Here is a 13,599-nt window from a genome sequence, read left to right on the forward strand (position 1 = left end):
ATCTATTCCACTCTGCCTTACAGGTTAAAAATAGGTTAGGATGGACAAAAATACACACACAGAGATAATGGGCTTATGCTGGTTATGTGAAAACTGGGGAATATTTTCTTTCTAATGAGCACATTTTTGGTTTCGCCTTTTTAGGTGGAGATTTCTATTCAGCCACCATGACGGACTTTTTGGCCAGTGATGCTGTGATTTACCGTAGTCTTGGAGAAAGCAGTCCGGTGCTTCGTACTGTGAAGTATGACTCCAAATGGCTTCGAGGTAAGACCATATATCTGTCATGGGAATCAATAGATTTCACCCACAGAACATATCTTGGTATTTTAGTAATTCAGTTTGTGAGGAACCTTATTGGGGTTGCTTCCAGTAAAACCCCTTTACTCCTGGAAAATTGTTGTTGTGAATAACAAGTAGTTTCATGTCAAGGTTTCAGAAGTCAACTTTTGTTTCCTCAGAGCCACATTTTCTCCATGCCATTGAGTATGGGAACTATGTGTACTTCTTCTTCAGCGAGATAGCCGTAGAGTACACCACGCTTGGCAAGGTGATAATAAATGTCAATGTAAATGAGTTAAAACAAGCAAGATGTATAATTGCACAATGTATCTTTACCATTATTACTATCACAAAACAACAATTATGATCAAATCATATAACACTATCTCAAATAATTAAATTACCATTTTCTATTTTCTCAAGGTTGTGTTCTCCAGAGTGGCCCGTGTTTGTAAGAACGACAACGGAGGTTCTCCACGGGTTCTCGAACGTTACTGGACCTCTTTTCTAAAAGCGCGGCTCAACTGCTCGGTTCCGGGTGATTCCTTCTTCTACTTTGACGTTCTCCAGTCACTGACTAACGTGCTACAGATCAACCATCGTCCAGCCGTGCTGGGGGTCTTTACCACTCAAGCCAACAGGTCAGTCACACCATTTTAGCTAATTTTGCTGGGATGAACATGTAAAATAACTCAAATTTTCATTGAGTGCACACTGTGGCCCCCAAATGAAGTGTGCAACCTCTGTACGTGTGCTTCTCAGTATCACTGGCTCAGCCGTGTGTGCCTTCTACATGGATGACATTGAGAAGTCCTTCAGTGGGAAGTTTAAGGAGCAGAGGACCAGCGAGTCGGCCTGGACGCCCGTGCCTGAGGAGCAGGTGCCCATGCCCCGGTGAGGCAGTCGACTCAGTGGGAGAAGGACATTGTCAAACTATACAATATCAATTGTTTATTGAAGGTTTACAAGGGAGTGTGCTAATGTCGTCTTTTATTATTTAGTGAAACAAAATGTTGACGCTCACTCATGCTTTGCCATCGGGAATGAACAGCTGCAGTCTTTTCACCGGGGTGCATCTGTCTCATGGAGTTTGAATCTCAACTGCCTCTGCCTTTCCTTTGTGCTTCGACAGGCCAGGCTGCTGTGCAGGTGACGGATCTGCTGCAGCTTACAAGTCCTCTACCACCTTTCCTGATGACACGTTGACCTTCATCAAGTCCTATCCCCTCATGGATGAGGCTGTGCCCTCTGTCAACGATCGTCCCTGCTTCACCCGCACCACCAGCAGGTAGGGGGGGTGTTGATCAATAGGATGGGTGAGTCTGTGGATGGATGTAAAACACTAAATTTACACTGGAGAGGGAAACCTTTCCATTAAAAGGAAGGACGGTTCAGAATGGGATTTTTGAAAATCGATATGGAAGATCTCATCTGTTAATCCAGCCATCTAAGCAATGGGGGAGTGTGTGATCCATGTGAGAGGTGTGTGTCTGACAGCCCCCTTGCTGTGCCCCCTGCCGTGAAGCTCACATTGAAACGCCCAGAGTTCTGACAGCCAACCAGACGCGTGTTCCATACTGCAGAGAGGCGGCGGGGCACGCAGGCTCACATCTGCCTACTTCAGGCACTACATCTGCCTCAAAGCTTCCCATAGTTGACTGAACAGAAGTCATTTTGGTGTATTAACGCCAGTGTCTTTAGAGGGCAGATTTGACTAACTGGGTTTTTCCTGCAAATGCTGTGTACTGGAAACGCCATCACATTGCTTATCAAGTGTGCAGTTGCTTTGTTTGTGTGTTCTATAAACATCAGAGGTGTGTATTTCTGATCATGTTTTCATTCTTTACCATCCAGGTTCAAGTTGACCCAGATAGCTGTGGATACATCTGCAGGGCCCTACAAGAATCACACAGTTGTATTTCTGGGGTCGGAGAATGGCCGGGTGCTGAAGATCTTGGCCAGCACCCATTCCAACGCGTCCTTCGGCACACAGCTACTGGAGGATGTTGATGTCTATAATCCCACCAAGTCAGTACTGTATCTTGCTTTAACGTACTACAGGACTGCCTGCATCTCTGAGTCACCGTAGCGCCGTACCAAGCTTGTCAATTTGCGAACTTGAAAAAAATTGTTTACCTGTGACCTGTCGACAGTTTCTGCTTATCGCTTCCATCCATCCCCCATGTTTTTATGTAATTTTTTTCTTCTTCTCGTGTGTAGGTGTAACATTCGTGGCGAGGACAGACGAGTCCTGGGATTGGAGCTCGACAGGGATCACCACGCCCTGTTTGTGGCCTTCTCCGGCTGTGTGATCCGCGTGCCTCTCAGTCGCTGCTCCGACTACGGCTCCTGCAAGACGTGAGTGTCACCCTGTTTAGAGAGCTGTTACTATTCCTGTTAGCTCTAACACTGGAATATTGCTGTCGTGGAATTATGTCATTCGTTTTTTTGTCACTGTAGCACCAGGCTAAACTCTGATGCTGTAGGGGTTAATAAATAAAAACTTGCCTTGAGATACTTTAATCTATTCACATCTGTTTGTCCTTTTCACCTTGTTGTTTATCTGTATGTAATTGAAAACACATACAGTTTAACAGAGTTAATGATAATGATTCCAATATAATTTCAGTGCAGTCTAGGTCTGTTGCAGATTGTCAGGCAAGCTTTTGTCCAAGCCAACGTACTCTCCCATCTCATGTTCTATTTTGGGGTTGTGAGGAATTCTATCCCCAGTAACCCCTTCCCTCATCGTCCTTCAATCCAGAGAAGAAGAAAAAATTGAAAAGATTTGTATCAAATTCAAACTGGGACGCCAAACCCCCCCATAGCATGCTAAAGCCTCATTGCGGGGCCTCGAGAAGTACTCACAGCATTTACGCACAAATTGGAACCAGCTGATTGGGCGAGAGCCAAGTGCAGGCCTGTGTTTTCAAGCCCAAGGAGAGGAGTGGAGAAAGCAGATAGGGCCTGTCTCACTTTTAGAGGGCTTACGGAGCCTTCGCCTGTTGTGCTTTCAGAAAGAACCGCAGCGCACCTCATCCAGGGATTAGGAGGCCCTGTAAGCCCCATCCTGCCTTGCAAGGGGTCAGGTGTCAGCTCCATATCCTTCTCCTCCACGCGGCCCCATCTGTCTAGGACTAAATGAGATTTTGTGTATCTTTCCCTCAACCCCCCCCTTTTTCACTTTTTGCAGTGTAGCCTCGATATTTATCACAAAAGAAAAAGTAGGTTTTCTATCACTCTAGCTCCCGCTATTGGATTTCAGAGAATTGCAGTGTTATGAATGACAACAGCAAGGCATTGTGTGAAATAGACATTTGATGGAAAATATTGTGAAGCAGGTCAAATGAAGACCTCAATCAAAATGCAGTACAGTACAAGTACATCTACAAACCTGCATTCAACACAAAGGAAAATTATGAAAGTGTATTCTTCCTCTGCATTTAAAAAGGACTACATTCCATATACTTTAAGATTTTTGGGGGCATAAATAGCGGACAAATCTTAGCCTTCTTTTACCCAGTAGACAGGTAACTCCCAGTTAAACAGTGCCAAGAAGTCATGATCTCAGGTGTTATGGGACAGTGGGGTCCTGCAAATACTAGCACATGGTCCCACAGTGCTTGAGTGTAGCACCACTTGTATCTTCACCATATGCTGACGGGAGAGAGAGAGAGATGTCTGTTTCCAGTCTGCTTCACAGACGAGGGTAAAAACCTTGGGTTATTAGGCTCCCACCCTACATAACAAGTCCCTTGTTACCTGTACAGTACCTTTAGTCTAAAGCTTGCTGTGTGTTTGTTGTACTAACAATGCTGGATAAGACTGACCTCTCTCACCCATAGTCCCTTGTCCCAGGAGTCCTGCCCTCTGTCTTGTCAACTTGACTATATCACCATGTCCCAGAAAGTCTCTGTCAATCTGAGACCCTGGGTGGGCAGTTGAAGCACGGCTGTCTACAAAGGCAAACTGAACTGACCAACAACTGGGGGGTCAGATGGCTGAGCGGTTTGGGAGTCGGGCTATTAATCAGAAGGTTGTTGGTTCAATTCCCGGCCATGCAAAATGACGTTGTGTCCTTGGGCAAGGCACTTCACCCTACTTGCCTCTGGGAGACTGTCCCTGTACTTACTGTAAGTCGCTCTGGATAAGAGCGTCTGCTAAATGACTAAATGTAAATGTAAAATGTCAAACTATGCTACAGCAGCTATTAGCCATCCCTCTCATGATGCACTGTGCTTCTGAGTTTTCAAAAGGCTAACCTTTAAGCTAAGGAAGGTAGCTAGCACAAACTTGTAAACCAAGAAATGCCGTCAATTTAATTTCTTTCCTTTCCTACTTTAATTTTTTTAGCTGGAGGCTTTTTATTTCTCTTAAAGATTGGGCCCATTATGCTGTATTTTTCTACAATAAATGTAATTGTCTTGTGAAATCTACTCATATCCATATGTATTGTGTTGGAACAGCTGTTATATCTTGCAGGCTGTTCCAACACATTGTACGGTTATTTAGTGGGTATCTAGTGTGAAGTGACAGTGTTGTCACACTTTCTGCCTGTCTGTCTGTTCTCTAGGAGCTGTCTGTCCTCACGGGACCCCTACTGTGTGTGGATGAGGTCATCAGGGACCTGTGTTATGGTGGCACCCGGACTAAAGTGAGTCTCTTTTACATATGCAACATGCTCAAACAAACAGTGAGACTTAGACCTCAGTTTAGTTTGTTCCTTATTCTTAGTTTTTATAACATATGTTGGCATGTTTTGCATTTGATGACTGGGAAATAAAATGTGTATAAAAAGATTGTAAATGGGTGTTCCACTTGAGTTTTAAAAATGCATAAAAAAGCTACCTCTTTAGGGCATGTTCAATTTCTAGTTCCATTTAGGTTTTTTCAACATTAGTATAGTATGGCATGGTAGCACATATAATTGATACCTTGAAGGTTTTAAGTTTGCAACTGTATAATTGAAAAGTAAAAAATTATGTTTTGGACAGTACCTTTTATCACATCTTGTCCCAGAATTCTGGAAAATCTGTGTGACCCTGGGATTCTGTACCCTGGAGTTCTGTTCCGTCTTTGGCACCAATCATGCCTCAGACATGCGGCATCTGAATGAAACCACTCTAGCTGTTTACCTCAGTTCTGTATAGGCCACTTTCATGTATGCTTTCAATAAACAATACCTAATTTCAAGTTTGACTTGACTGCACTGTCAGACTGATGAATGTATGCCTCTGAAAGCTACAAAAAATAGATGTGTCAACTCTATCTCTCAACTACAAAATCCATGTTGTTGGGAGACACGCATCACGTGTCCAATCGCTGGGAAATTAAACTGTGAATGTTTTTTAGGGCAGGGGGTTCGGAGGGCTCTTAGCATCACTTGCAGGGAGAGAAGGGAGAACCGTTGATCAAAATGTAATTTACTTATACATTCTCATGAACTGGAAGGGAGCCATTTGACACTTAAAGCTATCGACCAAGCGTGGCAGCAACGAGAGCGGTGTGCCAATGTGCATGTGTGCACGCAAGCAAAAGGCCAATCAATCCCATTCTGCCACCCCTTCCTCCCGCCCCACCCCCACCCTCCACCACCCCTCCATCTTTCTCTCTCTGCCCTGTTGCATGGAATCGAAAATAATGTTCAGCTGTATGGGTTTCAATCACGTTGTGTGTACCTCACTGTCTGCCAAACCGAGAAAGGGATAGAGGGAAGTGACAGAGGGAGGGAAGCCAGTGCAGTAGGCTGTAAAGGGTATTATTTCTCCTCCTATGTTGCCTCCAGACACTTGGTGACATACGTAGCTGTATGTGTTTCTCTGATATACTGCATGCCCCTACGTCACATGCTGAGATTTTTGCTTCTACAAACATGGCCTGTAAAATAAATGTATGGGTGTAGAGGCCGACAACTCAGCTGTTGTCCAGGAATGGTCCTCAAATTTACTGCATCTAATTGATTATTTTGATTGGTGATAAGTGGTTGAATTGTTTTTTTTTCCTGGTGGGCCAGGCCATCTTTCTAGGCTTTTGGAATGTGTGTGTGTGTGTATCCACGAGTGTATGGGTGTGGGCAGGGTGTGCATGGCAGTCAGGTAATCAAAATCTCACCCAGGCTTCATTTTTAGATGGTTTAGATGGGGTGCACATCACCATGCAACAAAGCAACAGAGTAGGATTTAAGAGATTGGTCAAATAATCTACATAGAGCCATTACCCTCAACCCACGGAGAGAGGAGGTTTAGGAGAGAAGGGGGTGAAATGGTGTGAAATAGGCAGAACTGAAGCATGACCATGGCTCCAAATGCAGCAGCTCATAAACCTTGTAATGGGGCTGGACTAAAAAAACTATAGAAATCCCATCGTTCTCTCTTTCCCTACTCTCTACCTCCAAAGGTGGCATACATTTTGTTGTGCTAGAGGAAAAGTATTTTCACAGTTTCCCCCTCTCTCTGTCTCTCTCCTTCTTTCATTCTCTCTTTCTCAGCCAAGCAGGCCAGATGCAGTCAGATGCTCCATATACTACCTTCCTCTCTTTTTCAGTCTTTCATTTGTGTTAAGAGGGTATAAAGTCAAAGAAGTCAAATGTTAACACTGGTCATATAGTTTTGGCACACACAAAACCAGAAACACACAAACACATTAACCAGGCACACAATTTGTCAGCTGTCTGTCAGCACACTGCCAAACATGGAAAGATGATTAAGGTTATGATTCCTCATATTTGTTCTGTTGCACCTGCCTATTACACCAGCACCCTTTCCCTTCTTTGTGTCTTGATTTGCTCAGTGATCCTGTACTCACTCCTTTAAACGTCATATGTTAATGTCGGCTGTAAAGTCAGCTTGCGTGTGGACGTGGGTTTGTGTGTTGTCTCTGGTGGGTTTCCTGCACGCCTTTTGAGTCGACATCTATGAACATTCACATTATTTGCTTTGATCGTCGCCACAGTCGATACGTCCTGTAGACCTATCACTGTCACTCATGTTACGTTCCGCTTCATTGACGGGGCAGTCGCTTCACTACGCATCTAAAGAATCTCATTATTCACCTTGGGATGTTTCTGGCTGCCTTTTAGTCTTTGATTTGTGATTGACCCAGGTGAAAAACAAATAGTATTTTGCAACGGGAATTGTATATTGTTTAAAACACTATATAAAAGCTACATCACAGAAAAATGTAGACTGCCTATAGCTATTGTTTAGCACTGCTAAACCCACATATCCTTATTGTATTCTAGCAAACTGGCATCGGTGTTCTACTGTGTTCTCTCGACCTCCTTACCCACAGAATGTTTCCACCACAAGAAAAAATGTACAGTACATGAGATCATTTGTTTCTTGTATTCCTCCTGTCACATTTTCTTCCACTGTCCCCCCACGGAATCCCACTGCCACAAAGAGACAGTATTTCAACACATGGACCTTGACTGGACAATGCACATTGAGTTTCCTTTGGATGCTCTCTACATCATGAACAAATGCAGTTTGGAAGACTCAACACTGCAATAAGATGACATGTTTTCAGTTGTTCTGTTTTTTTTCCTCTCAGGGCCGGATTTGAACAGGATGTGGAAAACATCTTCCCTCAGTACCCAGATAGCTGCCATGGTAAGGTTGGACTGTCAGTTGTTCTAATGCCTCTTGATAAAACATTACATTTACACACTGAACCTATAACAGCGTCTCACACGGAGACATTTTGACTACCATAATTCACAATTTCGCCAATGTACTACCACTGTACTTATGCTAATTTACAGTGTTTTACACAATAGCCCATTTTTGCGTCTCATATTGTTTTTTCCAATGCCTCTTTCCATTCTAGACGTCTTGGCGACTACACGCAAGCAAAACACAGCTGCTGATTCAGCATTTGGTTAGTTGTCATCTCTTCATCTTCCCCTTTTGAATTTGTCTGAATTTATGTGCACAGCTACGTGGTTCGTTTGCCACGGATCTCCGTTTTATTGCAGTTAACAAAGCATGCTCCCCCCCCCCCCCCCCCCCCCCTTGGTGGCCCATTTTGCAACAGGAGTTCATGTGAAGGAAGGAGAATGACAGTACCACCTCTCTCTCTCTCGCAAAACGACAGCTTTAACATTGGATCTATTGTCCGAAGCAGCCGCACGATCACTCTTTTGGCTTCGGTGGCCAAGCTGCCTAATTCCCTGTATCTGGGAGGATCATCATCCCTGTCACGTCCCATTACTTCTCCACTGCCCACAGAGTAGCCATACAGCTCAGAGGACAGCCAGGCTCAGAGGGGAATGTTAATGTTTGCAGTCCACTGAGGTACACTTCAACAACAGCAAACACAATTGGAAGAGTGGCCATGTCTTATATGCAACATTTGAAAGCGAAATAGTTTTCTGCCCTTATTTTAATTTAAGTTAAGTTTAAGTTTCCAATCTGCTAATTCCCATTATGTTGGTTGTGTGGAAACTTTTTGCTTTGTTAATTTGCGGTTAGCTTTCCTCCAAAGCTCGTCAATGTTGGCAAAAGAAGCACAATTCTGTTGTCTTATAGATTAGACAAAATCTCAAATGGTTGCAGTTTGTCTTCAGTAGTGATTAGCACAGCACCGAGACCATTCCGATGAGAGATGTTTCCCATTACATCCGAACAATACCATCAATCGAGTGTTCCGTCCATTTACTTCATCCATTCCTTAAAACAGAGGCTACCCTGTCAGCCGACTGGCATCTCTCTTTGCTTTTGCGTTGCACTCGCTGATAGAGGATGTGCTGCTCAGTGGGCAGTGGAACTTGATGAGCTACCCTGTTGGTTCATCCTGCAGGGCTCTTAGCACATCCATGCTGTTCTATACCATTTGATGCGTTTCACACAGAAGATCCCTTTTTTGTGGGTACTGGTCTCCATTTAGGGTGCACCAAAGGCAGACACTCTCCTCCTTTCGACACAAACAATTCCATCCCGTAGAGATGAAAGACACACACTTGGCAGGGTGGGTAATCAAATGATTCCCTGTAGTATGTTGTCCTTTTTATTCCATGGTAAATGAGAAAACAAAGCAAATGTACACACTCGAATGTACACACAATTGGTATAAATTGTACAAATAATTCAACCCTGAAGCTATTGTCCAGTGTGCCAAGGCCGAACTCCCCTGGTGGGCCATTTTAATTTGCCTGGCACAGATGGTGCTCTTACAGGGCACCTTATTCGGAGCGAAAACTGTCAACTGGCAGGCAGAGAAAGGAAACAGACCTTGTGCTTTCAATCTGGGATGGTGCTTACCAGTATGCTAATATTTTGGCTGGCTTAATAGTTAAAAAGCTGAAAGCAGTATGTACAGCTTAGCATTTCAAGGACATACTGTAGACTATCAGTTAGAGTGCACTCATGGTATGAGTGTGTCCAGTAGGTTACAGGCCTTGCTTCAACCAAGCAACTTCTGTAACTAGATTAGATTCTTTTGGGCTTTTATTCGTTTTTTACTTGGAAAATGAATTAAGAGACAGTTATTGTAAGCTATGACCTTTCTCATCTACGATAATGTATGTCTGCAAAACCACCAAAAGTGAACAATTTAAACAGGTTAGAGATGTTTGTCTCCTCTGGAAGAACAATTCATAGAACCTCCTGCCAGCTGGCTAAGTTCACAACAGTAAGGATTTTCTGTAAAATGTACTGGACTGCCAGGGGCTATAGATTCCTCAATGGTTCGGTAACAAAGGTCTTGAGTATGAAAGTTGAAGTCTTCTCTGCAGTCAAATTATGACCATATTGGGCATGACTGCATTTCTCTAGAGTCGTGACTGCTGTCTTCTAGGGGCAATAAAAAGCTGGAGAAATTGGTTCTAAATCAAGGAGACATTTAGCACCTATAGAGGAACTGCAATGTTGGATGCATGTTCACAGGAGGTCTGAATTAAACTTTAAATTGTTACATTTACATTGATGTCTTCATTGTTTTTAATTAATATATTTTAAGAAGCAGGTCTTGACAGTGATCTGTTTTCATGCTGAATGTATCTGCTTGCTTTTCCAGGTGCCCCCAAAATTTGACTTTATCGAATAGGAGTTTAGCCTTTAGTCTGTTTTTGCGTAATTTTACTAACGGGTCACTTTATTACCCCCTCGCCTCATACAACAACAGGAAAGACCACACCCACAAGTGCCAGCACAACCTATCAGGGGTCGACTTTCCCAAAGGAGACAGGTGGCCCTGAGGGAGGCACTGGTCCTGATGGCAGTCCTCCAGTAGGCGACCATGGGTCACCTGACTCGGAGCCAATCAGTGTGGAGATGGAGGGTAAGGGGGTTGGGGTGTATGTGTCTGCTGAACTTTGACCTGCAATGGATTTTACTGCTGGGCCCTGAGGCTTCACTGTCCTCCTAACGACTAACGCTGTGTTCTCACTATTGCATATTTTTTCTGACTGTGCTATGAGTTTCAATGCAATTCTTATGTCGGAGTGCCGTTTCACCACTTACATTTTCAAAATGGACATACATGCGTAATATGGACTGTAGTTGTAAAAGCTCATATTTAAATGTGTACAGATACACACTGTAAGATAAATCAGAGCATGTTTCCTACACAGTAATCTATTGCTATTTGGCACAAGACTTTGGAGCACACCGACTGATCTGGAAAAATACGCAATAGCAAGTTCATGGCATAACCCTCATAATCACTGGAAATGACTTAATGTCACTAACTAACAAATCTATCCCTTACAAATCAAACACACTCACAGATCAACAAATTGCTAAATGTATCCTCATTTTTTAAGTAACATGGCTTGATGAAATAGTTACATGATAAATAGCGAGCATGATATTTCTGAGTTGAAAAGTCATGCAACACTAACTTGCATGGTGCATAATTGGTGGATCATAAACAGCTGCATTTAAAGGCAGTCAATGAACAGATCTTTAGAGAGCCAATTAGAAAACTCAAGAACGGTAAATAAAGCTGTACCCTTATGTTGAACTATACGTCTAGACCGTCTTAGCAAAGCAGAAACGAGTTAGAGAGGCATAATTACTTTGGTAGGTACTACAGCAGATCTAATTTAAGTCCTCAAATCAGATTCACTGTGCATGTCCTAACAAAACTGCACCCGCCTGTCTCCCTCTCATCTCTCATTCAGCTGATCTACACACAAACTGCCTTTTTGTTCTCCCCAGTAAGGAGCATCAACAATGTAAACACAAACCGCAACAAACCAGGCTTCCCCTCGGTGTCATCTCCAGATAGCTCCCAGAAAACCCACGCTGAACACGCTGAATTTTCAGCATATTTGGAAGACTACTCGTCTAAGAGACTTCCAATGGACATTCTATATCTTTTTCTCCTTCTCGCGGCTCCTCTGGCACGTTGTCAAGAGTCCATAAATTCTGAGCTTGTGAGAGGTTCCATTCAGGCTGACAGCGGCTCTGGCTGCAATGATGAGCCACTCAGACTCAAATGAGAAAAGCCCATAACAAATAAATAACCAGCAGCCGGAGGCCAGCGGGCAGACAAGGGAAAAACCGTAATAGAAACTTGGGCGACACACAATCTATTTCTGCCGCTACCGTGTTGCTGGCCTGCCAGTTCAATCAGAAGAAACCGGCAACTGATAAGGCAAGAGAGCAACTGTTATGGAAGCAACAGTGTTGCAGTTCCATAAGGGTCTCACTTACTCTGCTTGGCAAACTCAGGCCCTGTCCTGGAGGTGCATTGAGGGCATGATAGTTTTGGTTCAGGGAATAACGGGATAGATGTGTCTAAGCGTTAGAGGGCTAACATGGTGAACTTTAATGCCAGTTGAATCAGAACTGATACCCCACTTACAAACAGATTCAGCAGAGCACCAACAAGCAGAGCTAGACTAAAATAAATTGTACTGGAAGTGATCACAAAGCCTCCCACCACAAGCTCAAAGAGTAAAAAGCAAACAGTCCCATCAATTACATCATCAAATACATTTCCTGTGTTAACAATTTATGTAACATGTTCTGACATATATATATTTAAAAGGTGAAATGATTCACCCAGGTTTTTGTATGCAGTGTTATATAAAGATACGGGTGGACCAAAACATAAGTAACCTATTGAGACCTCACTATTTAGAAAATATCCAGCATCCAGTTTCAACTAGTTTGTACCTAGGGATAACGCCTACTTTCGGATAGTGTGAAAATGCTTAAACCTACGCATTGTCAGAACCATTAGTTTGTTTTTCTCATTACTTTTAATTTTATTTACCCTTTTCCCAGGGACTAAGTACAATCAAATGAATCTGTGTGGATTTACACAAACCTTGCCAGCAGATAATTCAGTTGACAAGCACAGAGAAATAACTTAATACTGGACGCAAGCAAAGCAGGGCTATGAAACTTATTATAGCACTATAGGAGCAGAGAGTGAACTCCCACTGAACCATCTTTCCATTGAAGAAGCGTTGGCGTCCTAACCTCCTAGGTTCAGTTTCTTAAGAGTTATTTATACCGTGGTGCTCGTTACTTAAAAGCTATTTTTACCATGGCGGACCACAGCAAAACACACACTTCATCATCATTTCTTGGCTAGGCTTAGATGCAATTTGATAGATTATATTTTTACCCCTAAAATGAGAAAAATATGAAATGTATTTCATAGATTTAAGTCTTTCCTGAAAAAACTTTTAATATATTCTAAATAATTTTAAGAGTACCAGGCATCCCTATGCCCAAGATGGGTGTTGTAATTCATCATAACATGTAAAGTGTCCCTTTTGTTTGTTGAAGCCAATTTTGTCACTTAGTCATAAGCATGTCGTAATGTCACTTAATAAAGGTCATTCAAACTAGATGACGTTTTCCTGAGGCCAACTCAGTTTCTACAATACTTTTAAATTATATCATTTCACATGAACTAAAAACATACATTACTGTACAGCCTCTGACTAATCATAGTAAATAACTTTCCATGAGCAACCAATGATGGCATTTATCCAGGCCAACACCACCACTCAACTGAAAGTCAGCATTTCACTCAAACTATTCTAATCTTGGTTCTTCCAACAATGTAATTCAATGTGCTTAGTGTATCTTATCTTGCTATCAACCAAAATATTTTGGTTGTTAGCAATCCATGTTGATATTTACAGTCAAGATGCACAGTGAACCACGGGCCCACAGTGCAGATCCAGCCATGCAGTTGTCCTGACTCCTAATCCTAACCCCTTACCCCTTATTCTGTCTCCTTAAGCCCTCGGGAGATTTTTGTTTCCCCTGCCTGTTCTTTCGATTGCACTAACCCTTAAGTTGCCTACCTCCTTTGTTGAACTCTCCTTCTGGATCTTTTGCCTTTCCTATGACC

The 13,599-nt window shown here is 42.9% G+C and overlaps 1 protein-coding gene across 3 annotated transcripts in view; it reads left to right on the forward strand.

Moving 5' to 3' along the window:
• The window catches only part of sema6e (sema domain, transmembrane domain (TM), and cytoplasmic domain, (semaphorin) 6E), an 82,899-nt gene that overhangs the window by 60,936 nt on the left and 8,364 nt on the right, over positions 1-13,599 (forward strand). For 2 of the 3 annotated variants that reach the window (XM_062465495.1, XM_062465494.1), the window contains exons 10-20: positions 145-267; positions 462-550; positions 706-923; positions 1,045-1,176; positions 1,415-1,570; positions 2,137-2,310; positions 2,503-2,640; positions 4,856-4,936; positions 7,834-7,892; positions 8,110-8,160; positions 10,405-10,560. In XM_062465495.1, coding sequence (XP_062321479.1) covers positions 145-267; positions 462-550; positions 706-923; positions 1,045-1,176; positions 1,415-1,570; positions 2,137-2,310; positions 2,503-2,640; positions 4,856-4,936; positions 7,834-7,892; positions 8,110-8,160; positions 10,405-10,560 — 1,377 coding nt within the window. The remainder of the gene's footprint in view (positions 1-144; positions 268-461; positions 551-705; positions 924-1,044; positions 1,177-1,414; positions 1,571-2,136; positions 2,311-2,502; positions 2,641-4,855; positions 4,937-7,833; positions 7,893-8,109; positions 8,161-10,404; positions 10,561-13,599) is intronic. The other variant, XM_062465496.1, reaches the window with a different exon arrangement.

This window comes from Osmerus eperlanus, chromosome 7 (genome assembly GCF_963692335.1).
Source record: "Osmerus eperlanus chromosome 7, fOsmEpe2.1, whole genome shotgun sequence".
Taxonomy (NCBI): Eukaryota; Metazoa; Chordata; class Actinopteri; order Osmeriformes; family Osmeridae; genus Osmerus; species Osmerus eperlanus.